The 25,333-nt window shown below is 33.3% G+C and overlaps 4 protein-coding genes across 6 annotated transcripts in view; 1 reads left to right on the plus strand and 3 right to left on the minus strand.

Annotated features, from left to right (window-relative positions):
* The window catches only part of LOC143340233 (uncharacterized), a 280,744-nt gene extending 271,407 nt beyond the window's left edge, over positions 1-9,337 (minus strand). The window contains exon 1 of the mRNA XM_076761941.1: positions 8,579-9,337. Within this exon, the coding sequence (XP_076618056.1) occupies positions 8,579-8,726 (148 nt within the window). The 5' untranslated portion in view covers positions 8,727-9,337. The remainder of the gene's footprint in view (positions 1-8,578) is intronic.
* Positions 9,338-13,593: 4,256 nt separating this feature from the next.
* Positions 13,594-15,377, minus strand: LOC143340253 (uncharacterized). 2 transcript variants are annotated; one of them, XM_076761986.1, is made up of 6 exons: positions 15,270-15,377; positions 15,070-15,182; positions 14,848-14,965; positions 14,638-14,719; positions 14,368-14,554; positions 13,594-14,297 (listed from the first exon to the last, which is right to left on the minus strand). In XM_076761986.1, the coding sequence occupies exons 3-6, from the start codon at positions 14,914-14,916 to the stop codon at positions 14,084-14,086; spliced, it is 552 nt and encodes a 183-aa protein (XP_076618101.1). In that variant the 5' UTR covers positions 14,917-14,965; positions 15,070-15,182; positions 15,270-15,377; the 3' UTR covers positions 13,594-14,083. The 2 variants fall into 2 exon arrangements, with proteins under 2 accessions (XP_076618101.1, XP_076618102.1); XM_076761987.1 differs by lacking the exon at positions 15,070-15,182 and having other exon boundaries at positions 15,270-15,354.
* A 582-nt stretch (positions 15,378-15,959) lies between these two features.
* On the plus strand, positions 15,960-19,752 carry LOC143340240 (dynein intermediate chain 2, ciliary). 2 transcript variants are annotated; one of them, XM_076761959.1, is made up of 14 exons: positions 15,960-16,145; positions 16,209-16,316; positions 16,523-16,724; positions 16,809-16,916; positions 16,996-17,180; positions 17,246-17,329; positions 17,396-17,582; positions 17,645-17,806; positions 17,873-18,016; positions 18,088-18,194; positions 18,322-18,499; positions 18,578-18,809; positions 19,000-19,233; positions 19,473-19,752. In XM_076761959.1, exons 1-14 carry the CDS (start codon positions 16,077-16,079, stop codon positions 19,651-19,653), a joined length of 2,181 nt encoding a protein of 726 aa, XP_076618074.1. In that variant the 5' UTR covers positions 15,960-16,076; the 3' UTR covers positions 19,654-19,752. The 2 variants fall into 2 exon arrangements, with proteins under 2 accessions (XP_076618074.1, XP_076618075.1); XM_076761960.1 differs by having other exon boundaries at positions 16,045-16,145; positions 16,243-16,316.
* A 1,431-nt stretch (positions 19,753-21,183) lies between these two features.
* On the minus strand, positions 21,184-25,323 carry LOC143340241 (ribitol 5-phosphate transferase FKRP). The gene is made up of 3 exons (XM_076761961.1): positions 24,723-25,323; positions 24,376-24,633; positions 21,184-22,604 (listed from the first exon to the last, which is right to left on the minus strand). The coding sequence occupies exons 1-3, from the start codon at positions 25,185-25,187 to the stop codon at positions 21,837-21,839; spliced, it is 1,491 nt and encodes a 496-aa protein (XP_076618076.1). The 5' UTR covers positions 25,188-25,323; the 3' UTR covers positions 21,184-21,836.
* Positions 25,324-25,333: the final 10 nt, after the last annotated feature.

Raw genomic sequence — 25,333 nt, forward strand, 5'->3', positions numbered from 1 at the left:
CTCCACACCTTCTCCTTAATAAGTATCGACGGTGTACCCGCATTTGCGTTCACCTGCACACGATAATCGTCATTTTGCCTCTCAGGTACTCGTACCTTTTCAAACGATACTGGCGAGTCGCCTCGGATTTCTACCCGAGGAATTTATTTTTCGGCTGCATCTCGAGAAAACGAGAGAAACTCGTCTCCCGGTTCGCATAACGATGCACGCGTTTCGCGCGTTCAAAGACTATGACGGCAGAATGTTGGCGGTGTTCGTGCGAGCGTCATTGTGCTGTCAGCGTTCTTAAAATCTTTAACGGCCCGCCGCGCAGCGAGTGGCATCGAAACGTCAAAACGACGCAAGAAAAGCAGCATTCCGAACGAACGGGACCCGCGGTAAATTACAAGGAGGCGAAAAGTATCACCGGGAACGATAATTACTGTCTACCGATGGCAATTTATTGCCCGACGACGGCGACGTAACGCTGGAAGTCGCGCGTTTTTCCTACGCAAGTACGTGTTTATTTACCAATTATACGCGCGAAGGTGTTCTTTACGCTTTAAACAGAAAGAAGTTTTATTTCCGTACGTTCGCTCGCGCTCGTGCAATGTCTGTGCCTCGAGTTTCAGCAGGTGCGATCGCCACTGAGTCATAATTACCGCAAGAAACGCGTGCAGGAACGTTTGTCGATCGTAACGGGAGGACAGATTCGCGAAATGCGATCAAAAATCGAACAACAAAGACACCTTGTTTAGGTATTTGTTCGTGGAAACGTCTCATTAGTTGAAAGTGTAACCTTTCCTTACGTGGAAAAATTTATACTTCTATATTTCTCCCACCAGTTAAGTTTTTTATACGATAAAAAAATAACATGAAAGTAATGTGTAAGATTTACAAGAAAAATTACATAAATAATAAATTTGTGTCATGGCAGAGAAATGAAAAGTAGCCTGTAGGCAAAAATGAGTTTGACATGCCTGTATTGTAGTGATGTTAATTTCTTTGGTGCTTAATTAGTTTCACCTTCACTAGTACTTTCTCTCAAGTTAATTCATTTCTCCTGACCAATTAACAAGTTGTTAATTGGTGAGGCGCTATTTTGGGTGAGTTTCCATTCAGGCTGCGTGTGACACCGATGGTCCACGCTGTTCGACATTAAACTATTCTAATTTATGTCTTATAATGTAAGAAATATTACCTAGCATCGAAGACTAGTGTAATCTCAATATAAATATCCCGTTTTAACATTTTGATTTACTTACATAAGAATTATCTCAACCGGACGATGTTTTTAGTACTAAATATGAGATATTAAAATTCATAATACGATAAAAGTAATTTTCTTGATATTTATACTTTAAGTATTATTTTAAAATGTTAAACCTAAACCTTTGCAACGCAAATATAAGTGTAATATTCAGTTCTGATGCGAAGATTTCTGCAAAAGAATTTGTTTTCAAAACTAAATACTCGAAATTATTATGCTCGAATCGTTAAATTTTAATTTGTCTAGAAGTTAACGATACTCTTCTCGATCGTGCAGATAAAAAAAATGAAGAAAAACAGTAACGTTTTGATAGCTTTAATAATTCTCGGATTCCTCGAAACAAATACGAAAGATGAAACCACGTCTTCGCGAATCTTCCAAACGTTTCGAGGAATTGGCAATTCAGCAATAAAGAGATTTTTGGTACTCATTGTTCAGGAACGAAACGACCATGAAAAATGCAAGCGGTGTTGGTTTGGCAAAAGAACTCGAACGAGTTAATGTCCCTAATCGTGATTGGTTGTAAAATTACACCCTTCGAATCGCGAACGAGCGAACGTACATATTCTGAGCAGCTCGTAAAGTCCACCGAAAAAGGAGAACTTTTCAAACGGGCTGAAAATGCGAACACGCGAGAAAAAGCGACTACTCGTTGTCAGCTTGTTACTAAAATACACCGCGAGAAAATGGTTCTTTCATGAACTCTCGTTCGCGCGTGATTTTCTGCGAGCTAATACGAAAACACGATAGTAAACACGGAACAAAACGTGTAAATTGAATCATTTACAAGTTTACGTAAGCCTTCGATTACACTGTACGCGTAATTCCGATGATGGAATCAATACATTTAACGCCTCGAGTAATATCTATTTATTTAAATATTTCAATGTCAAGTTCCGATACGTGCAAATAATTAATCGACCGATTAAACGAATTCGAATTCGGTTAAAAATTTTCAAGAAACTTGTTTAAAAGCAATATAACGTTTTGCTACTCGAAACACTATAAAACTTCCCATGATTCCAATTGAGTACCATGAACGACAACCTTGCAAATGCTTTCGTAAAATAAGCGTGGTGAATCACTAACTAGCAAAATGTACTGTAGAAGTAGTCGGAGAAATTTCGATTTCACGTATACGGTACGATAATTAGACCAATAAAATCATTGGGAAAAAAACCAATAATGCTGGAGAACTGGTTTTGCCGTACAACATTCAATGGCAAGTATGCATGATTTATTGCAGTTTCGTTTAAATCTTGTTCCAACCGTGTCCATGTGCGCGACACGGACGAATGGCAAAGCTGTCCATACCCATATGGGCGAAACCTTGAAATCCTTGCGTCGCGTTACACGACCATACACGTAACATGTACCAGGCAATACGCAACGGTTTAAGGAACACGCCGCGACCGTGACAATTATTATCCTTAACGTTACACACGTATGAAACAACTACCGATTAAATTATTCAATTTTAATAAACCCGATGTTCGATGTTCATTTACTCTAAAGATCGAAACGTTTTCTATATAGGAAAAGTTTTTTAAAAGTTACTTAATTGTGAAACTAGAACTAAAACTCCACGTGCAATTTACTCGATTTTATAGAAAACTACGGAAAACTTTCAAAAATTCATTCGAGTATAATTTTTACAATTTTTATTAGAAATTAGGAATGGATCATTTTGACTGTTTTGGTAGTCTTAGTGTTAGGTCTGCTTTTATATTACTTTATAATTTAAAAACATTTTTTAATTTGTCCAAAGTTTAGTTTTTCGCGGTATCGAATAGATCTAAATCCTAAACTTGTTGTTGCTTCAAGCAATTATTTATACTTCTTTAATAATTGCGAGTCATGGAACTTCCTGGATCCGAGAGGACGAGATTACGATAAATCATATTTATTCCATACAAGTGCAACACTGTGTACTCGCGAATTAGAAGAATCATCCAACGCGGCGGGGTTAATCTTAATTAAATCTCCCTCGATCATTTAACATTGCGTGTACATTAATCTTCGAGGCTTCCTAGACCCCGGCACGAAACCTGCCCTTTTATTCTATTTTGCTTCTCGCGTGTAACTAGCTTCACATACGGTGAAAATAGATAAGGACCCCGCTCACAATCTTGTACGTAGATTCTCTTATCAAATCGCGGGGAACGTAACTATACACCGTACTCGCAACACGGCGTTTCCATGGTGTTTCTTTTATTTCACTTTCGACGCTTCCAAACAAATTTTCTTCCCCAAAAGTTTCTTTTTACCGAATAAAATTGTACCATGTGATTAGTTCATTTTTTCTTTAAATAATTAAGGTCTGAAACACGAATTTCCATAAATTTGAAACGTAACATAGGCCAAGAAATTGACTGCCAACATTCGTTTAAATTATTGAAAAGTAGAAATATTCGACGATTATTATTTTTAATTTTACAAGTATATTAGAGTTTCTTTTATCGTAAACGATTTTAAAATAGATGGTAAACTTGATCAGAGGAAAAAGAAAACTTTCTATAATGTTTCGTTCTTGTTAAGAAGGACTTTTAATAGCAAAAATACAATCGTAACTTTCAAGAAAGTTATTGATAAGAAGAAGCTTTAATTTTCAAATTGATTGTGATATTAGTCGTGAAAAAAATTGTTTGAAGATTTGGCAATCCTCTGAAGGAGTTTATACGATTATTTTTTTACAAAGTTACAGCAATTTAAAGATTGTGAGCGTTAAGGGATAAACTAGTTCACTATTTTTCACCTCGAATCTAAAACAGTCGCAGAAAGAACTTCAACGCGGAAAAATCCATAGTCAATGGCTATTTTTCTCTAAATATAAATCGATCATTGAGACTTTTCATTTTCTTTTTGCAAATTCTATTCATACGATAACGCAACGGATCACGCAACTGGAAAGAAAATTAATTGTAACGTAACGATACGCTCAAAGAGAAAAAAAAAACAGTCGCCTGTTATTGCCCGTTGGGTCTGCTCAAAGTGGTCCTGAGTGATTTATTAACCATCACGGTTCGAACCGTAAATAATATTAACGATTCGTAAATTCCGTACCGTTAAACAAATCCTCCAGGCGTATCAGTCGCGGCGCAGATAACCGTTGGCCACGTTCACACGATTCCTTCCTCTTAACAACAGGCTCGACACGTACACAGACACCATTGGCACCAAGGTTGAAAAAGAATTCTACGTTGGCAGCGTTTACCATCTCTACGTTGGTGCATGCATATGCATCGTATGTACCCAGACACTGTCGCAAATTCTAAAGTAACTCGCGACGATCGATTCGTTTATCTTCTGCGGATGGTGTGCGCATTTTTTTAATCGCGAATTAATTGGACACGCCCAAAACGCAAACTCAATTATTTAGAAGAATACAAACGACTTTCTGCTCGATATTACGATCTTCGTGGATCTTCGTGGACCTTCTTTCTCGCGTACCTAATGTTTCAAATTTTCTACCAAAAATCATAAAAGTCTAAAACGAAAGGAACGAAATTTAGAGAGACAGGCGGGAACCTTAAATTATATCCGCGCGTAGATCAAATTCGGTCGTTACGCGGGAAGGGACAATGCAATTCTGTACAATAGACCGTGTCTGATCGTAACGACGCACAGACGTGTACGCAAAGTTTCGTTTTACCGAATCAGAACACTTTTGATTGTTCATAATCACTCGGTTAGAGTGTCTCCGAATCGGTCCCGTTGTAACTGAAGTTTCGACACGTGCTCGTTGCATCACATCCTGTATTGTTTCGCGCCGGCGACCACGTACATAGCTGAGCTCTCCGGGCAAAGAATGTCCGACTGTCGATTATTCGCCGACGAATCGATCAGAAAACGTGTCCGGGGAGCGAGTTTCGTGACGCCCGGCGTCAAATTCTATCTAACGCGACACGTTTGGCCGCCGATAGAAAGCGCGATCGCGCGCGTAATTTGCACGCACAGTTAGACGCCTCTTTGAGGGTTCGTCGAGTTGGCACACGGGACACCTCGTTCGACACGCGCAGAAACGCATTTCCGCCTTTCTAAGCGAATGTAAATTAGGCGAACGCGATTAAACCGATGGACACCGTCCAGTGACGACCGATCGACGCTGTGGGAAATTTTTATCCAACAAACGAACGCGACCTCATTTTAGAAGAAGACTATTCGATCGATGATAAAGTTGTATTCATGTTTGAATACGTAGATTTACGATTTTCAACGCAGCAAACGTGTATACAGGGAGTTCGGCCTTCCCTGGGAAAAATTTTATTAGGAGATTTTAGAGGCAAAATAAGATGAAAATCAAGAATATCAATTTTTAACTGAGGCTTCGTTGAAAAGATATTAACAATTAAATTCGAAAATTTCAAATCATTCTGAAAAAATTATTTTTGGTTGCGGGACTGAATTACAATCATTTTTGGTAATTACACATACCCTCGAAATCCTACGCAGTTTCGAGAAAAAAATTCGAGTAGGTGGTCAAATTTTTCGATAAAATTAAAAAATTTCAAATCGTTCTAAAAAAAATATTTTCAGTTGCGGGGGTCAATTACAATCATTTTTTATCATTATACATACCCCCGAAATCCTACTCAGTTTCGAGAAAAAAATTCCTTACCGAAAATATAGTTTCTGACCAGAAATGCTGCCCGAAAATTTCATGCGAATATTTAAAATGTCATAACTTCTGAACGGATTGGCCGATTTTAATGTTTAAAAAAGCAAACTACGCGTATTTTGATGGAGAATATGTACAAATCGCAAAAATATTCGAAAAGTTGGTCCTTGACCCCGCAAAATGAGAAAAACCCCATAAAAATGGTCCAATTTTCAAACAGCCATAACTCCTATAATAATGAATGTATTTCAATGAAACTTTTTTCTGAAGTAGAGCTCATGGGTACCTACAAAAAAGTATTAGACAACTTTTCTGTAGGGCGTCAAACAAAATTGTGAAAAATGAAAAACGAATTTTTAAGAAATATCGAAGGGGGTAGGTGCCTAAATTTTTCGCCGAAAAAAAAAAATTTCAAGACCTACTAAAAAAATTATTTTTGGTTTTTGGGATCAATTATAATCATTTTTGGTCATTAAACATACCTCCGAAATCCTACGCAGTTTCGAGAAAAAAATTCGAATAGGTAGTCAAATTTTTCGACAAAATTAAAAAATTTCAAATCGTTCTGGAAAAATTATTTTCGGTTGCGGGGGTCAATTACAATAATTTTTGGTGAATAGACCTACCCCCAAAATCCTACTCACTTTCTAGAAAAAAATTCAGTACGGATGGAACTTTAAACGTTAATAACTTTTTAACGAAGCCTCCCTCAACAAATTAGTATTCTTGTTTTTCGTCTTATTTTGACCTCTAGAATCTTCCATTAAAATTTTTCCCAGGGGTGGCCGAACACCCTGTATAAGTATATTAAAGCGATTAAAATGATACGATGTTTAGCAGAAAGTCCCGAACTTGTATTTACGATAGATTCGTAACAAATATCGTGGCTGATATTCAATGAATGATGTTTCTAAATGTAAACTATACTTCGAATCTTCGATTGAACATAGGACATCGTTTCGAACGAATATGACAAAGTCAAAATCACAAAAATTATCGAGAAAAGTAAATTTACAGTGCATTGTTAATGTAACAGAAAATTTTGAAAATCAAGGAACTGTTGAACAAAACTTCCAACCGCAAATATGTATAGATGAATGAAATTTAATATCGACGAATCTTTACGTATAATTTAAAACTGTATTTGCACTTTTTACGACTGTTATTTAACGATATCTAATACTTGGGTAGGCATATACGACGGTCTACGTCCCACATACTGAAGGAAAAATGAAATTTCCCCCTTGAAAACTAGGCGTGCGTTAGAAGACAACTTCGGAAAGGCACAAGGCCTCGCTCGGCGAACGTATAATACTTTCACAGAAGCGTTAGAGCAAAGGTCATTCTTCCTCGGCAAATCCGAGACGAATAACAAAGTTCAAGCATTCACCGTCACAGTACTGATTTCGAGAGAGCGCAACTGCGGCGAGCAGAGAATTGCAAACGTTTTTTCTATTGTTTTTTCAACGGAAACTGCAGAATTTGCCGCGAGAAAATTGTCAACGTTAACTTCAACTTTCGAACGAAAATGCTATAAGCGATTTCACATTTGTAAAACATCGCGCCCAACGAGTGATTAAAGAAGAAATATATTATATAAAATAGTTGATTCGATTAACATTGCTAATACCGCGCCAACAGTAAGGCCGTACGTCTCATAGAAGCATCGTGACACACATTGTGCAAGAAGCATAAACGACACTTTCGATAATTTAAATGAGCGGTGACATTCAATGCAAATCGTGACGCGTATAAAACTAACGCTGCGCAGACGTATCGGATCTTTGGTCCGTTTGGTTTGTTTATAAACCGAGTAATGTAACGATGTGAACAAAAAATAGCAATTTCTATTTGCATAAAATTTAATAAGTGTATTTTATCTACACACTTTTCATGTGTTAATTTTATAACTGTATAGAAATGTTTCTAAAGATAATTTAATTTATCAGTATCGTCTGAGAAATTCTTACGCGTATACATATTCCTGTTTTTAGATATATAAAAAGAATGGTATGTATTAATATTATTATATAATAATATTGCATGAAACTAATGAAAACATTAGATGTAACATACAAAATGAACGTGGCCAAGTTACTATAAAATACTCCAAAGAAATATTTGAATTTACCTCAAAATAATTTCAATATTTAAAAAACAATTGTATTTTCATTAAGATATTATTCGTGTCTTCATTACTTCTACCTACAGCGTGTAATAACATTTTTAGCACAGGAAAACATTTAATAATTATACCAAAAATAAGAAAAAATTTAATATTTATATATTAATACATAGATAATTTAAATCCTTATCTAATAAAGCCGTAAATAAAGGTGAAATCACGTTTCTAATTTACGAAAGAACGGAATATAATAGTTCCTTAGACATTGCAAAATTATTGACACATTTCATCTAAGTTTACATTTTATTCTAGTTCAAATATTTGTTAAATGTCCAAATAGTATATTCGAATAATCCCAACACTAATTTAGTAAAAAATATTAAAATTCTTTGATCGTCAAATTATAACCTATGCCAAACATTTTGTCTATTATGCTTTAAATCGTACAAGAATGAACTTACAAATCGAAATAATGTCTACGATTAACAAATTACTTAACATGTCAAAATGGCGGGAAGCCATCGAGAAGAGAGGTTAAGCACCCCCGACTCGAAACACAAAAAGAACGAAAGAAAACAATGCGCACCTGTATCGACGCGATGCCGGGCGTTGGTCTCGTTCGCCGGAAGAAGGTCGTCGTACTCCAGTGTCGTCACATCCTTCGCGTGAACCAATACGATCACGGTGGTCACCAACATCAACACCATCGTCACCACCGATCGATTCACCGTCATTGTAACAAAAAAGCCAAAAAGACGCACTCGCCCGGTCACGAAGTATCCGTCGCGCGACAGAGGACGCTATCGATCACATTTTCGCGAATCGCGAATATCGACGCTTCGAAAACGAAAGCTCGAAATCGTCGAGCGCTCGAAGCGGGAATTTCGAATCACGGGGTGGCGTTCGTGCCGCCAAGTATCGCATATCATTAAAAAGAATGAAAGATAAATCGTAGGAAAGACAATAATCGAGAACTCGAGATCCCGGCGTGTTCAAACCGATCCGACGCGAAGTTAACCTTTCGAGGGTGCGTGCTCGATGCGTGCGCAGATCGGACGGACTGTCATAATTACTGCGCACGCAGGACCGCGTGCGATACGTACGCAACGTTCACGATTGAGAAATGCAAGAGTCGACGAAACTTCGCGAATCCTTGTCGTTGCGTCCCGCCACGTCCCTTCGTAAGGCTGTCAGTCAGCTGACATTGCACTGTCGTCGATTGTCACTCCCGTGATCGTAACCGAACGCGACTCGCGGACGCGAAAATAAAAACAATTAGCCGGGGTCGCGCGTGCTACCTGTTTTAAAAGAAGTGTGCGCCTGCCGCACAAGTCCATGCCGCACTGCTAGGCAGCAGTCAGGTGTTTCTAGCAGCCGCCACGCGACATCCCCGCCATCTGTCGACCTATCACCGAACAAGCGCCGTCGCGCGTAAACCACTGGCGCGCTTTTTACGCACGCGCTCCTTACGTGCATCACGTGGTCGCTTGACTTCATTCATGGAATCCACGGGTCCTTTTATACTACACGCGTAAGGGTAAACAGCTGCACACCAGAGCTGGACAAAAAATGATGGTAGAAATTAAAGATTATGGTTTTAAACGTGTACTACATGGACTCGTGTATACAAAACCCAATGCCACGTGCATTAGCGAATTAAAAATTCATGTTTTGAATACACGTGTAATTGGGTATTTTATTATTCGTAAACACAAACATGATAAATGGGAATATTATTATGTCGAAAAGAAATTGTCGATTGATAGAAAGCGTTGATATTTTGTATTTATATCAAGATAGAATGTCAATTGAATAAAACTATTTTTAAATAATTACAATACATTACAAATACAGATCCTTAGTCGTGAGAAAGTTGTAACGAATAAGTGGAGATATCATACATGCTTGTTAACGCATTTTATACTTTTTGTCTGTTCTCGACTACGGTCGCAGTTTAACAAATATTGTATAAGTGGTAATACATTATGCATTTACTTGACCCACGCGGAAACGACGTGTTAATAAACCGATTTCGATGCCCTGCAGGATCTCTTATAAGAATGCACGCCATATAACCAGTGTTTCTTCGAATCCGACGACCAATGGGAAAAAATCGGTTCAAGAAGAAATCCAAAGTTCGGAAATCCAGACAATGGAAATACCGTAACGTGCAATACCGTGACTCGAACGAGCGAATAACAACTATGGCGGCCATGACAATTGAAGGTTTTAAAGGTTTCAAAGGTCAATTTCGGTATTATAAAGGTTTAATCGAAAAATGACCTACGCCAAAATTATTTGGCTTCAAGGCTACTGGAAGAAGCGGATTGGAATCGCGTCTTACCACCTCTTTACCAAGGTGTTCGTCCTTTGCAAGGTAAAATCACGGTTGCAGTCACGTAAGCGCGGCCCTCCGCGAAAAGGACACGGATGCTTCCGTCTACCTGTATTTAATTAAGCCCGGTCACCCGAGAAAAAAGTCGTTGGTACAGGAAGCGATGGGTTTCGAGTACGCGAGCAACGGACCGTAGTTCGAACCCCGTTACGGGACAAACTCATTGGCGTAGCCGTAATCGGCCAACGGTGGGCCATTTTGCGAAACGTCACGACACGATGTCGTCCCGACGCTGTTGAAGAATGCCGGTGCAACTTCTCCCCGGTATTCCAAGGGATCGCGAACTATGTCGACCTTAAAAATTTTCGACACGCTGCGAGAGAGTAATGGTCAGAGCGGTCACCAGCCTCCTCTCTCTCGCGCGCCTCCCTTTTACGTTTTGTCTCGTTCTATCTGTCCACCACAAAAGGCAAACGATCTCCTGTTTTTCACCCCGACAAGGAAATGGACGGTCGATGCACCTGGAGTCGTAGGTCGATCGCGATACATGATCTGTGTTCGGTGGACTGTTCGGGTCCGGGTGCACGGAAGCGATCTCGCCGTATAATGCCCGCGTCACGACGAGTTCGTGATTCTATTGGGTTGGTCAAATAGTCCCCTCGGATTTTTTCAGAAGAAATTCGAACATAAATCTTGCATAGAGGGTGATTCTAGAGACCGGGACAAGCTGTAAGTCTTTCCTAAACGAAGATACAAAAAGATTTATAAAGGAAAAACTTATTTTTTAAATTGAACTCTACATTTTTTTTACGTAAATCAATTGCACACATTATTTTTCACATAAAAGTGTAAAGTCACAACCATTGAAAACGCAATACGTATCACCATGATCGATTAAACATTTCATTTACACGCTTCCTTAGATTTTTCCTTGCGATTCACTAAACTTGAAGGTGTTATGCGTACGAAAGTCCAATAAAACGCTTTTTCATATTTATCGTTGCATATATATAAACAAAAGGCGCGAAAATGCAGAATGAGATGGAGAACTTGTTTCGTATGGAAGTTAAGGTCACGCAATTTCAATATAATGTCTAAACCCGATGCTACGTACCACCGAAATTCTTCTATGCTTCTTTATTTTACTCGGTTCTTTTTTCAAGCCTTGGAGGACATATTCTCCCGAAATCCGGTTCTACTGGTTTGGGCTTAGATACGAAGGTGAAGTTTAGCTGCCGTGGCACGAGAAATCGGTACTTCGACTGATTACTATACCGTATTACACCGTAATAGACTAGGCTTCCTACCAAGCTCACATGTCGCAGATAACAAGACTTAGAAATTAATTAAAATCTCGTAATAACTTTAAATAACATTCTGTTTGAAGGACTGTTTATAGTTTGAATTATAAATGTCCACGATATATTTTATAATATACCATTATACCTGAAAACTGAACAAATTATAGGATAATAAACATCTAAGTTCTAAACCATTTAATACAACATAAAACATACTCCACGCTAACTCCCAAGGAAAATAAAAGTATCTTGTTTTTTAGGCCAAAGGGAAAGTACATGAATATACAAATGAAACTACCCAGTACATGCTAATTAACGTAACCCACATAATCAAGACGCGTAAAAGCTTCACGAATTAACAGAGAAATGATATGTAATCAATCATCCTCGTCGTTGCCTCGAAATTAATGTTTTCATTTTGTATAATTTGCATTAGTTGTATGTTATTTGTAAACGAAGTCCAAAGCTTCAAGGGGCATACACGAATCGTCAGGTGTATTTGTACGAAAGAAAAATGAATGAAATCGAATATACACTAGAAGAAAGTATTTTCTGATCAATCTTTATTCGCTTCTAACGCGGTTATCCAGCAAGAATCAGTCGTTCGTTTTAAGATTCTCTTTCTCATTTTCGCTTGGAACGTACGAATAAATGAAGGGACATTAGCGGCGCTCACATTAGAGGTTGTCGTGTGCGTCGAAGGGGTGAAATTTATTACTTCAAATTGGTTACAAAATACGCCATAATTCTCGTTTAATTTATGACCGTACCGGCAGTGTTGACGACGCAGCCTGTGAATACTTCTCCCTCATATAATATTATACATACGAGGGCAATACGCGAGACCAACTGCATTTAAATATTCATACGCGATGCATCATGATACCATGCATCAGTTCGCGGCTACGACCATTATGGACACGAATTCTACGCAGTGTATACAGACTGTTATCTGTTTGTTTTAGTAAATTCTTCAGTTACCGTTTCTATTAATATTCTTAACGCTCGATGTGCCTAACTTGCATCGATGCAATCAAAAGAACATTTCAAACGTAACGTTAACTTGCACGGTTTTAGAAAGTACTAGAAAAAAAAAAGCGAAACCTCGATTGATCGGTATCCAATTATTCGATTATCGAGGCCCTACTGTATTTATTTATCAAGAATTGTCATTAATATGTAAATATTACTTAACGTTCCAGGAAGATGCTTTTGTACGCTCTTAATAAAAATATTTAACGTGTTAACGATTGAGAAACAACTCGAAATTTTAATACACTTTTAATATCACAAGACAAACGTTTCACCCTGTATACGAAAGCTTCGTGCAACGAACAATTTCTCCTCCTCAACAGGTTGTTAATTCCTACCTGTGCGTCCCTGCGCTGTAGGTTTAATTAAAAATCGAGCTTGTCGGAATATCAGAGAGAAGAATAAATTTAACGCGTACGAACCATTAATTAGCGTCCTATTCGCCGACTCTCTTGTCGTACAACGCGAATGTTCATGTACGCAAAACTTGCTTCCAAAAAACGTTTTCATAAGTGAACCGATTTGTTTATTTTATGCTCGTATAGTATGTGAAAAGCGGCAACAGTAGTGTGTAAAACGTGCTTAATATATTTTCATTGACACGGCAAAACTCGACTACATGTCTCTACGAAAATTTTAATTACTCATAGAAACAAAGAGAATCCGAACATAAGATCGGATCTTACTTTGTTTAGATTCGAATAATAAGGCTTAGCAAGTAATTAAAATCGACATCTTAATTCTCCAAATTATTGAGAGGAAATAGGAAAATATAAACACAAACTCTTTCTAATACATACAATGGCGACTATTTACTTATGTATGTAATTATAATCGACTATCGTAATATTATTTAAAGAAAAAAATATATGAAAATCTATACATTTAAATATACTTTAAATAGAAGTCTGAGTAATTTCTCAAGAACATTTATTGAAGTGTTCATATATCTTAAAACCCGTTTGAATTAGGGAACTAAAATTTTCGAAAAATATCAATGTACAATTACTTAATTACATCAGTACGTGATTTCAACTTGAACAGGAAGTGGATACGGCGGACATAATCAAAAAATTTGATAACTTATGGAAAATAATAACAAATGTATATAATAAAATATTTTAAATAATCAGTTCATTTCTCTGCATTTAAATCATTATTTTAAATGTTCGTGATTTTAAGATATATATTAATATTAAATACATAAAAGTCATTAATTGACCTTTAATATGAAAATTCAAATAATCAGCAGATCTTAAATTACATAATGTAAATACTTATTATATTTGGTTTGCATTATTCCATGTATAAGAAATCTCTAGTTACATAATTATATGAAACCTTAAAACATCAAATTAATACTCAACAATACATAAAACATAATTAACTTGCAATATACTCAAAGCATATATGTAACAATGAATTATAATATGTGGCACTGACAACGAAAGCACTCTTTAGTACATTTATAAGATTTCATAAATTTAAGTTCTGGAGATGATTGTGCAGGACCTAAATTCAAAGAATCTTCACTTTCTTCGCTAAGTTCTTCGATGCTAAATGTATCAGTCAAATCTTGTTTGTGCTTTGAAGAATCTTTTGACTTAGATGTTGGAAAGAGGGTCATTTCACCTTCACTATGAAATAGAGGCATTATATTTAGAATACTTAATTGCTAAAACTACTCATGTCTAAACCTATGTTTACCTTTCACTATCACTATGCCAGTATTCAACAAGAGGAAGATGCTCTTTACTTTTAGTTGGTACTGGAAGTCTTTGAATTGATATCAAACCAGTAGTACCATTACCACCACCACATCCCTTATCATACTTTGGCAACTTGATATAATCTGAAGTACGCTGAATACGTTTTGCCTGCTCGATTCTTGCCTCTATCCAAGACAAGAAATGTATAATAAAAACTATAAGCGACAATATACAAATAAACAATAAAGAAACACAATAACAGTAATACCGAGTTTTTTTTGTAGCTGTTTAGTAGTGGAATTATGTTGAGATGTTTGTGTCTGATTGCTGCTACAGCTACTATCACTTCCCTAAAATATTATGAACTATTTATTTGTTTACTAACTTCTATTCTGTTTATATCCTTTTATTAACTTTAGTTGTAATAACACAGTTGCTTAAATTTAAATACATATGTTATAGCAAATTATATATTTACCAAAAAAAGCCTTTCATCTTCTATACGACTAACACTTTTTGGGTCACTATCAATTCCGCTATCTTCCATCACAAAATAAAATTTTATATTAAACTAAAAACTTATTCTCTCTACTCATCTGGAATTAAATGCAAACCTTTTGACATTCAGATTCAAAAATTTGTTACACATAACCATATACAAGTATAACAATTTTTTATGAAATAACTAGAAAAATAATACCTCTGAACATTTAAACATTTAATAACAATGCACAAATTTCATTTATAGTTCACACACTGTCATATTTTGTATACAGCTACATTAAGAAGGTACTTAAAAAACAGCAATTTATTCTGGAATATAATATAATGTACAAATATTATATGTTCTATCATATAAAAATATACTTAATAACATATGATTTCCAAGTTTTTACTCACAAGTATTTGTAAATTATTCTGTCTTATCTACAAGGAGCAAGCATGCTTATATTATCATGGTATGTTCTATTATTGATTTTCTTTCATCTATATAACTACACAGAGTATCTTAACATTATTGTCTACAATTTCAAAAAAATACACACAAACTCATAGTTATTAAGCAATATTTTATACTTCACTATATATGAAATATATGTTAAACAATTTAAAAAATTTTAAATAACAAAATATTTTTTAACTTGTGATTAAGATTATTAGAAATGATTTTAAAACTTGTAACTTGTTTTGCAAATACTAGTAGTATAATTACAGTACATTAATATTATATAACATTTTATTTGAAGCAAATATTGTACAAATGCTACTATAGCATTGTTTCCTAGGAAACCACAACTCATTTCTTTACATTTTCTAGAAATAAATAAGACATAGTGAACTTCAGTTTATTTTTCAAATACCTACACGTTTATTCTATCCAAACAGTGCTTTCTATTTGCTAAATATAAAAACTAATTTAGTACATACAACAAACTAAAAAATTCTATAGTCTCTTACATATACAAATATATTAACACTCTTTTTTTAAATTGTAAGAATTTTAACAAATATCTATTTTTAATACAGAAACAAACATTCATATTATTGTAAAAAGTATTTTAAATATATGAAGACATAGATTGAAATACATTAGTGTTTTTTTTTAATCTTAATGTTTAGAATAATCATGACTGTAATATGTACATACTGAAGGGTGTTATATTTTTATATGCAGTTGAGTAATAGATAATTTGCAAAGTAAGAACAATGCGGTCATCAACAACTAGGAGAGCAACTTCCAAAGCAGTGTCTGACATTCACAAAGACCTACCAAGAGTTAGTATTTCATAGTTTTTGTATAATTCGAAATTTGTATACTAATACATTGTACATATTTAGCACACAAGTACTATGAAGAATCGTTATGAATTAGGTGGTGGTGATATAGATTGGATGCGTGGAAGAGTTTATCTTAAGCCAGAAGATCAATTACAGTTATCAGAAGAAGTATGTTTAATATCTTAATGATAAATAATATCAATATGTTTTAAATTTTACCTATATTCTTAAACAAGTATTATAGTTTATCTCAACATATTTTCTATAATATTTATTATTGGTATTTTTTATTTTTTGAACGTGCTTATTATTAAAAAATAAAGTAAACGAAAATTTGTTAAATTGAAGTAACATATGATATTATAAAATTTTAGGAATTACAAGAAGAATTTGCAAGAGTTCTGACTATACATAATACGCGAGTTCCAGATTCTTTAGTTGAATGGTCATGGAAATTAAAAGAATTTATAAAGTTACCTCCTCCACCACACTTAGTAACTCTTTTAAGCGTGCCTGGAATAATATTACATAAAGATTCTGATGAAGCAAAAATACAATTAGCAGGTGGACTTGTTGGTAAGAATTTATAAAACATAGAAATCTTTTATCATACTCATAATTTAATACTTTAGTAAACTATACAATTTTTTCTTTTTATAGTAGAGAGTCATCATGATGTAGTACCTGTACTACATGAAGATGAAGAAGAAGAAGGTGAAGAAGATGCAGAAGAAGGGGAGGAAACAGAAACTATGAAAGAGAAAGATGGTGATTTAAATGGCCTAAAGAATAAGAGAATGTCACAAATTTTAATATGCATTTCTCACAAAATATTTTATAACTACAGATGAAATAACAAAAGTAGAAGAAATTGAACATGAAGAAGAAACTGAACAAGAAGAAGAACACAAAGAACCTGAACCTGACATTGAACCAGATGAGGAAGAGATAGAAACTGTAAAACCTAAAAAGATACCAAATCAGTTTAATTTTTGTGAAAGAGCTGCTTTGACTTATACTAATCCCATGCGAGTAAGTTTATAAAAATATAAATTTAATAAAATATACTTTCTATTGATTTTATACTAATTTTATAGGAAATGAGTACACAAACTGTACCTCCACCAACAGCATTATTTAATACCCATGTTTTCCAATGGACAATTTTTGATGAATATCAGGTATGTATTTTTATTTTAAATTAAACACATTAAAATACATATATGAATAATATATTCATGGCTTAGAAAGATTTTGCTCAAAAAGAACGTGAAAGAGAAAAAGAAAAAAGAATTCCACTTCTACCATCAAAAAAGGAGGATTCTAAACAAAAGGCCCAAACAGAATCCATGGCATTAACATCAAGAATGTTACAAGCTGCAAAAACTTTAGAACGAATGGTGAACCAAAATATTTTTGATGATATAGCTCAAGGTCAATATTTTTCTTAAATAGTTATATTTTGTTGAATAAAACATACACGTATATATTTCTAGATTACAGATATTGGGATGATCCAAGTGATGAATTTAAAAATGAAGAAGGTTCATTATTGCCCTTATGGAAATTTAGTTATGAAAAAACTAAAAAGCATGATGTCACAGATTTATGTTTTAATGGCAGATATTATGATTTGTTTGCAGTATCTTATGGAACAAGTTAGTAAAAATTAGGTAATTTTCAATATGCTATAACTACATATGTATACATGTATGATGTTTCAGTGTCATTTAATAGTTCAATAACAAATGGAAAAGTGTGCCTGTTTAGTTTAAAAAATCCATCATATCCAGAATGGATCTGCCCAACAGAATCTCCAGTAATGTGTTTATCTTTCAGTGAACAACATCCACACCTTCTAGTTATTGGTAAGAAATTCAAAAGACTCAACATACATATTTACATAACAATAAAATTTTCCTCCATTTTTACGATTAAGGTACTATGGATGGTGCTGTAGCTGTGTATAATGTCATGTTACCACCAACAGCTCCACAATATAAGAGTAATGATGTTACTCAAAAACATGGGGGTATAGTATGGGAGGTTTGTTAAGTACTAGTCAAAAGAAATTTTCCAAATAAGAAAAACTTTAAATCAAACATACATAAAAACAGTATACTTTTTTATAATTATTCAAAATTTCTATTCATTCCTTGATTCAATATTTAAGGTATGTTGGGCACCAGATACAGAAGAAGGAAATTTGGCATTCTACAGTGTCAGCATTGATGGAAAAATAAATTACTGGATATTAAACCAAAATGATCTTGGTTTGACAACAGTAATGACACTGTTCTTAGACCGACCTCCAATAGCTGGTCCAGATGGTACTATGATTACACTTAAAGGTAATAGTATTTAATGCAAACATTCTTATCCCATTTAACACTATAAGTTATACAAATAGTACTTCTATATTTTTTCAGGATGTGGAACATGTCTTGCATTTCATCCTGCAGATCAAAATGTATTTCTTGTGGGAACAGAGGAAGGAACAATTTATAAATGCAATACAGCATATAGTAGTGTTTATATGAAGACATATAATGAAGCACATAACATGCCAATATACAGGATAGTATTTAATAAATTTAATTCTAACATATTTGCAAGTTGTTCAGGTGACTGGAGGATAAAAATATGGGAAGATAATAGAATGTAAGTTTGTATTATTACTTAGCATAACATTTATTAAATTTAAGTTGACTATATCCTTTGTACATACAATAAAATATTCAGACCATTAAATATAAAATGCTTCTAATTTATGTTAATCAATGTACACTAACAATATCATATATGTAAAACTATTATTACTAGTATTCATTAAATGAATAATTTTCTATAGGAAACCTTTATTTATGTTTGATCTTGGTGTTCCAATTGGAGATGTTCAATGGGCTCCATATAGTTCAACAGTATTTGCTTGTGTTTCAAATGATGGAAAAGTTACAGTATTTGATTTAAATGTAAATAAATACAGGCCAATATGCAGTCAACCAGTTGTTAGTAGAAAGAAAAATAAACTGACCCGTATAGCATTTAACAATGATTTACCATTTATTATTGTTGGTGATGATAAGTAAGTATGTTCTAGATACAAAGTAAATCTTTAAACCTTACTATTTTTTTTCTAATGTATATAATCCTTTATTCTTTTCTATTTTTCTTAGAAATTTCAATTTAATGAAGCTATTTAATTTGCCAAATTACTATGAGATTTTTTATATTTATAATTAGTACATAACTTAAACCTTAACACATGTACTGCTCTATTATCTCTTGATATATTTACACTCCTTGTTCATTTTACATTAACAGAGGGACAGTTACTACATTAAAATTATCACCAAATCTCAGAATAAAAGTGAAACCAACAAAAAGGCAACTTCATCTAACACATCGAGAATTAGAAATTATGAAATTAGAAAAATTATTAAGTTTTGTACGAGAACCATCTATATTAGTACCACCAGAAGATACAAGAAAAGCAAGAAATTAAATAATTTTTTAAGAAAATAAAAAAATTGTATGTACGTATATATTTTGTTTCGGTTATTCTTCCAAATAGCACCCGCGACCGATCAACATGAAATTTGAAAGGAAAATGAATGCCAAATATAAAAGTAATAAAGAATGAAATTGTTTGTGTACGTATTGTATATATTGGCGTCTATTCTCCCTGCTTCTCTGCCCCATCCTACCAAATTTCATATCGATTGGCCACGGATTTCATTTGGAAGAATACCCTTTGTTTCTCATAATATATTTTATTTGTATGTAGAAATTTTATAGTTTTACTTATTTGTTGATTATATCTACGATTATAACATGTACACTTTTTAGAGAACAATAAGAAAACGAACATAAGTTCGTTTAAATATTTATTTGAAAAAATAGTTCTCTAGCAAAAAAATATACAATACTCTCTTTTTGTAAACATCAACATTTTATTAACATTTGCTATAACAGAAAATACATGTTAATATCTATATCTTTATAAACAAATTGGCACTAAATTTAGAATACATTAAAAATATTACTATAATTTACAAATTTAAATTTAGTATCTAGATTTACTACAACATGTGTTTCCTAAACTAGAAGCAATTATTAATGATTATGAACTACTTTAGTTTACTGCTTTGTAAATAGAATTATTTATGTTAATGTTTCTGCAATTCCATACATATAACAGTACTGGCATAGCTTCATAATAGAAGACTACTTTAAAATATCTTTAAAGAATAATTTCGTGATTTCGGAAATGGCTTATACGAATTATATGCGAACAGTAAAATCGTTTACATATATCTAAGAAGGAGAACAAATGAAATGTATGTATATATGTAAATATAGAAATATAAATTTAATAATAAAAATTTGTAATAAAAATATGGTAATGGTAAAACTGTACTGTTTTTTCAAATAAAACAGTTTTGTATATGCATAAGAATCTTAAATTGGTGACACAAATACTTTGTATAAACTTAATAATATCAAATATTATCATTACATAAATCTTATTTTCTGATATTTCAGATATAGTAAACACTGATTATCACAGTGTCTCCCATCTCTTTTCAAAATATTAGAATCGTTATTACATAGTTATATAAGTTACAATCATACACAAATATTTGTTATATCTTATAGCAAATCCACTATAATCAAACTTTAAATATGAAATTATCTGATATTCAATTTAGATATGTGTTTAAATTAAATACTTTTTAAAAAAATGACATATACATAGAGAAGAAGAATATATCACAGTAACATCAATCATCAACAGTTATAATTTATATAATTAGATATTAAAAGTATAAGATATAACAAAATTAATAAAATAACAAAATGTTTTTTATATCATTGAATACTGGTGGTTGTTATCAGTACTACGAAAAATAATACTTATGAATTATACAAAATAATGTGTGCAACAAATTGAACTAAGAAACATATAAAAATATAAAAAATAAGAAATATCTTTTATAATATAAAAGATTTTTATATTTTTGGCACACTTGTGGTATAAACAAAAAATTAAACTGAATAATTTGTTAACATTTTAACTAGTAATATACAAAAATGCATTTGCAAAAAATTGTAAATAAAATGCTATATTTCAAAGTCTATCTTTCTTATAACTTATCAAATAACAAATTTCAATATTATGTTTCAAATAATATAAAATTTTGTTAGGAACTTGAGACAATATCTGACAATTTATTATTAATAAAATGGAAGAATAAAATAATCTTTATATCAAGAACAAGAAAGTATTTAAATGCAATTCAAAATTTTAATCAATGCCTACAGAGCAATTATAAATCTGGGAAAATATATAACACCTACATTTTTAAGAACATTCCATTAAACCTTCCTTTTATTTTTATATTGAAAACCTTGCCAAATTAGTAATAACTCTTATCACCTTTTATAAAATATCGGAAAATAATAGTTTTCATCTGAAAACACTACAATGCAGTCCTAGCTTCATTTCTTAGTAGAAGATATTAATTCGGATATTTAAAGTGGTACGAAAAAATTGTAAAACCTTATTATATTTGTAGATAATTACTGCTTATATAATTTAAATTACATATTAATAAAGAATTGTTTTGTATTTCTAGCTGCATTCATATCATTTACTATAAGATTAAATTTCAATAAATATAAAATCTAGAAGGAAATTTTCCCAGGGAGTTCTGGATTTTCTATCACACCTTTGAAATACTTCAATTCTAAAAAATCTCTAATATTGTTTGGACATGGCACTTGTCTACCAGCAAATTCAATACTTGACATTGGATGAAGAAATTGTTCTGGAAAATCCCTATGATTTAAAAACCATGCATCTTTAACCATAGAACCGTTTCTTGCATAATATGGAAGTATGTTCACATTTAAATGATTTATCTTTGAATACTGTACTTTAAAAAATTCTCCCTCTGTTGCCTTTATCCAGACAAAACCATGATTATCAACAATGGGTTTATTCATGGCTTTAATTAACCATGGTGATCGTTCAAGATCATCACGATTTACTCCTATTTGTACTTCATGATCCCATGGTAAAATATCACCGTTTCTCATAGCACCAAGTAAAGATCCTCCCTCTAACCAAAATCTGATACCAACTTCTTCTAAGTTATCAAACACATGATGAGCAACTTTTCTTAAACCTGAGAGGCAACAAGGTGGTGTATATCGTTTTTGATAAATATATGATGGTACACCATTTATAACTGATCCAAAACATCTACTACTTTCTCTCGAACAACCATACCATTCTATGGAATTAGAATCTCTTATAACCTTTTTAATTCCCAAATTTTCAAACATTAATCGTTCGCGATTTAGGTGCAATTGTTGCACCTTCCACTGAGATTGTTGATTTCTAAACAATGACTTCCCTTCATTGAATTGATAATTTGTCAGTATATGAATCTGGTAACACGTAATATATCATCAAATAAATTGAGCCTTGCTTACTCAAAAATACATATATAGAGTGTTCCAAAATAATATGGAAAAGCGGGCTGGAGGCGATTCCTCATAGAAAAATAAGAAAAATAAAAAGAATGAAATTTTTTCGATTTCGACTTCATTTTCGGGATAATCAGTTTGAAGATTCACTTCGTGTTACTCGCACTTACGACTAAGTTACGATTCGCATCGCCGATGTATAGTGTCTATCCTGTTTGAAAACGTTTACAGGACATTTACGAATTGCTACGTTCAGGAAAGAATGAAAATGTATTTTGTTAACTTCATCATTTATTATTAATTACTGAATTGCTGAAACTAATTGCCTCGTTCTCGTATGCATAGCTGTGTCCGTCTAATTACAGACGCATGAACTCTAGGCAATGTGTTTTCATTCTTCAAACTTTCAAATGCGCGATTGTATCAATTGATCCTGACTCTGATCTATCGTGGAATATTCGATGGATGTAGTAACACTTACCATTATATCGCGACGATAACACTCGTAAACTGAGTCTAGAATTCCGATGAAACTTCGCTGATGAACACGACCACGATCTCGTCACTGCGGTTGAAAGAAACCATTTTCCAAAAGACTTCTTTCTACACTTTATATCGTTCTCCGATCGGGAACCCTCCAATTAGGGTACCGCTCTCTGTATTACCGAACGGTAGCAGATAAATTTCCGTTACAGACTCCCGAAACACGAATCATATCAACGTATTCCCGATTCGTGTAAGTGATCGTGGTAAACTATCGAAAACTGAGTATCTACGACGTACTAACAATTCTAGAACCATATTAACAGTCGTGAAACGCTTTTTACAAACACGATACACTGTACTGTACACCGCTGACTTGAAATCCCGCGGCAGGAATGCGAAAAAAGTAGAAGGGGTACACATAGTCCCACGTACACATTGAACGCTAGTTCGCTATTGGTCGCGGCAGTTACACGCACATGTGGACTGCCTGAGAGCAAGGGAGCGAGATAGATAAATGGGCGGTCCGACCCATCTTGCCCCAATACCGTCCCGTGAGACATCTAGTCAGTCGAGTACAGTACATCAGCGAGGGAATCTTCAAATTTGATTATCTTGAAAACGAAGTCGAAATCGAAAAAATGTTATTCTTTTTATTTTCCTTATTTTTTCATAAGGAATCACCTTCACCCCGTTTTTACATATTATTCGGAACACCCTGTATTATATACAAGAAGTCCTCAACTTACAAGATTAAGTCATTCTGAAGTTCATTGCATAAGTCAAATTGTATAAATACCAGAGTGCAGTTGAATTTTATTCAAATAATAAAATCCATATAATTCAAGGACTTATTGTACATATATTACTATGTATATGTATACTCTGATAAATTAAAAGTATATGTTATTATACACTTTCTATAAACTATCAGTAATCAAACATAACAAACACAATGTAAAGATAAAAAAAAACGAATAAAAATATTAATATTATCTAATATAATTTAGATTCAAATTTTATTTAAATTAGTAAAAATGTTAATTTACGTTTTAGTAAAAAATATATCCATCTTATCATCCATTGATCATATAACAGACAAAAAATATAATTCAAACATTTGCATTTAAAAATTATTTTAAAAATTAGTTTTTAAAAAGTAACTCATTCTTCATGATGTATTTAAACAACAAAAAATGATAGGAATGTGTAATGAATTAAAAAATAAAATTAAACATAAATTACAAACCTTTGCACCTATTGCAGTTGTCTGAATATATAATGCATCCGTGAATGGTAAGAGAAAAGGATCAGTTAATTTCCTTAATAGTTTTGTCTCCAGCATTGTAGCATGCTTTCCATTCACACCATCACATTCAGTGCCCTTAACTTGTGAAAACTTGAGACTCCATTCTCTTATTTTTAAATCTATGCCAATACAATTCAAAGTTATTCTTCCTACTGGTACAATTACAATGCCTAATTTTGCTACATGTGACACAGTCTCCTACAATAAATTAATTTTGTATGAACATTTGTGCACATATAAATAATTTTTTTTAGATTACACTTTAATAAAATTAATAAACTTCTTACTTGTATGACATCTTTAGTAGAGAGTCGACTGGCATCAGGTAAAAATAAAACATACTTTGTACGCACATAAAAAAGTGGATTTCTTTCATCGTATGAATTATTAAATTCTGGTTGTAAATTTATTAATTTAACATTTTGCATGCTTTCATTGGCAAAATCCAGTCCCAAAGGAGGATATGGTAACTCATTGCATATTATTAAAATTGGTATAGTAGGAAAGAAATCTAACACAGACTCTACAGTGGAAGTCACATCATTTTCAAAGGTTTCAAATTGTCGTATAACCACAGTTACCAAACGCGCTAATCGACGATGGAATTTTTGCGGAGGCTCAGGTGTTACCATGCTTGGTGTCAACAACCGCAATGTGTTTTGTGTTGCAAATAACCTCCATATTCTATGCCATAGAATGATATTACCTAATAGTGCAAGCACAAACAACGTTTTTACCAACTTAAAGCGCATAGTTATCGCGTATTTTTCAGTATCATCGTATGTCAAATTTTCTTTCACTTAATTTTCTTGACATAGCACTTCTAAATAACGTTTGAATATTTGACAGGCCACGATACTTCGTACATGCTTCAATTTATTTTCACCCGGTGTTGCCA

The sequence above is a fragment of the Colletes latitarsis genome, chromosome 3 (genome assembly GCF_051014445.1).
Source record: "Colletes latitarsis isolate SP2378_abdomen chromosome 3, iyColLati1, whole genome shotgun sequence".
NCBI lineage: Eukaryota > Metazoa > Arthropoda > Insecta > Hymenoptera > Colletidae > Colletes > Colletes latitarsis.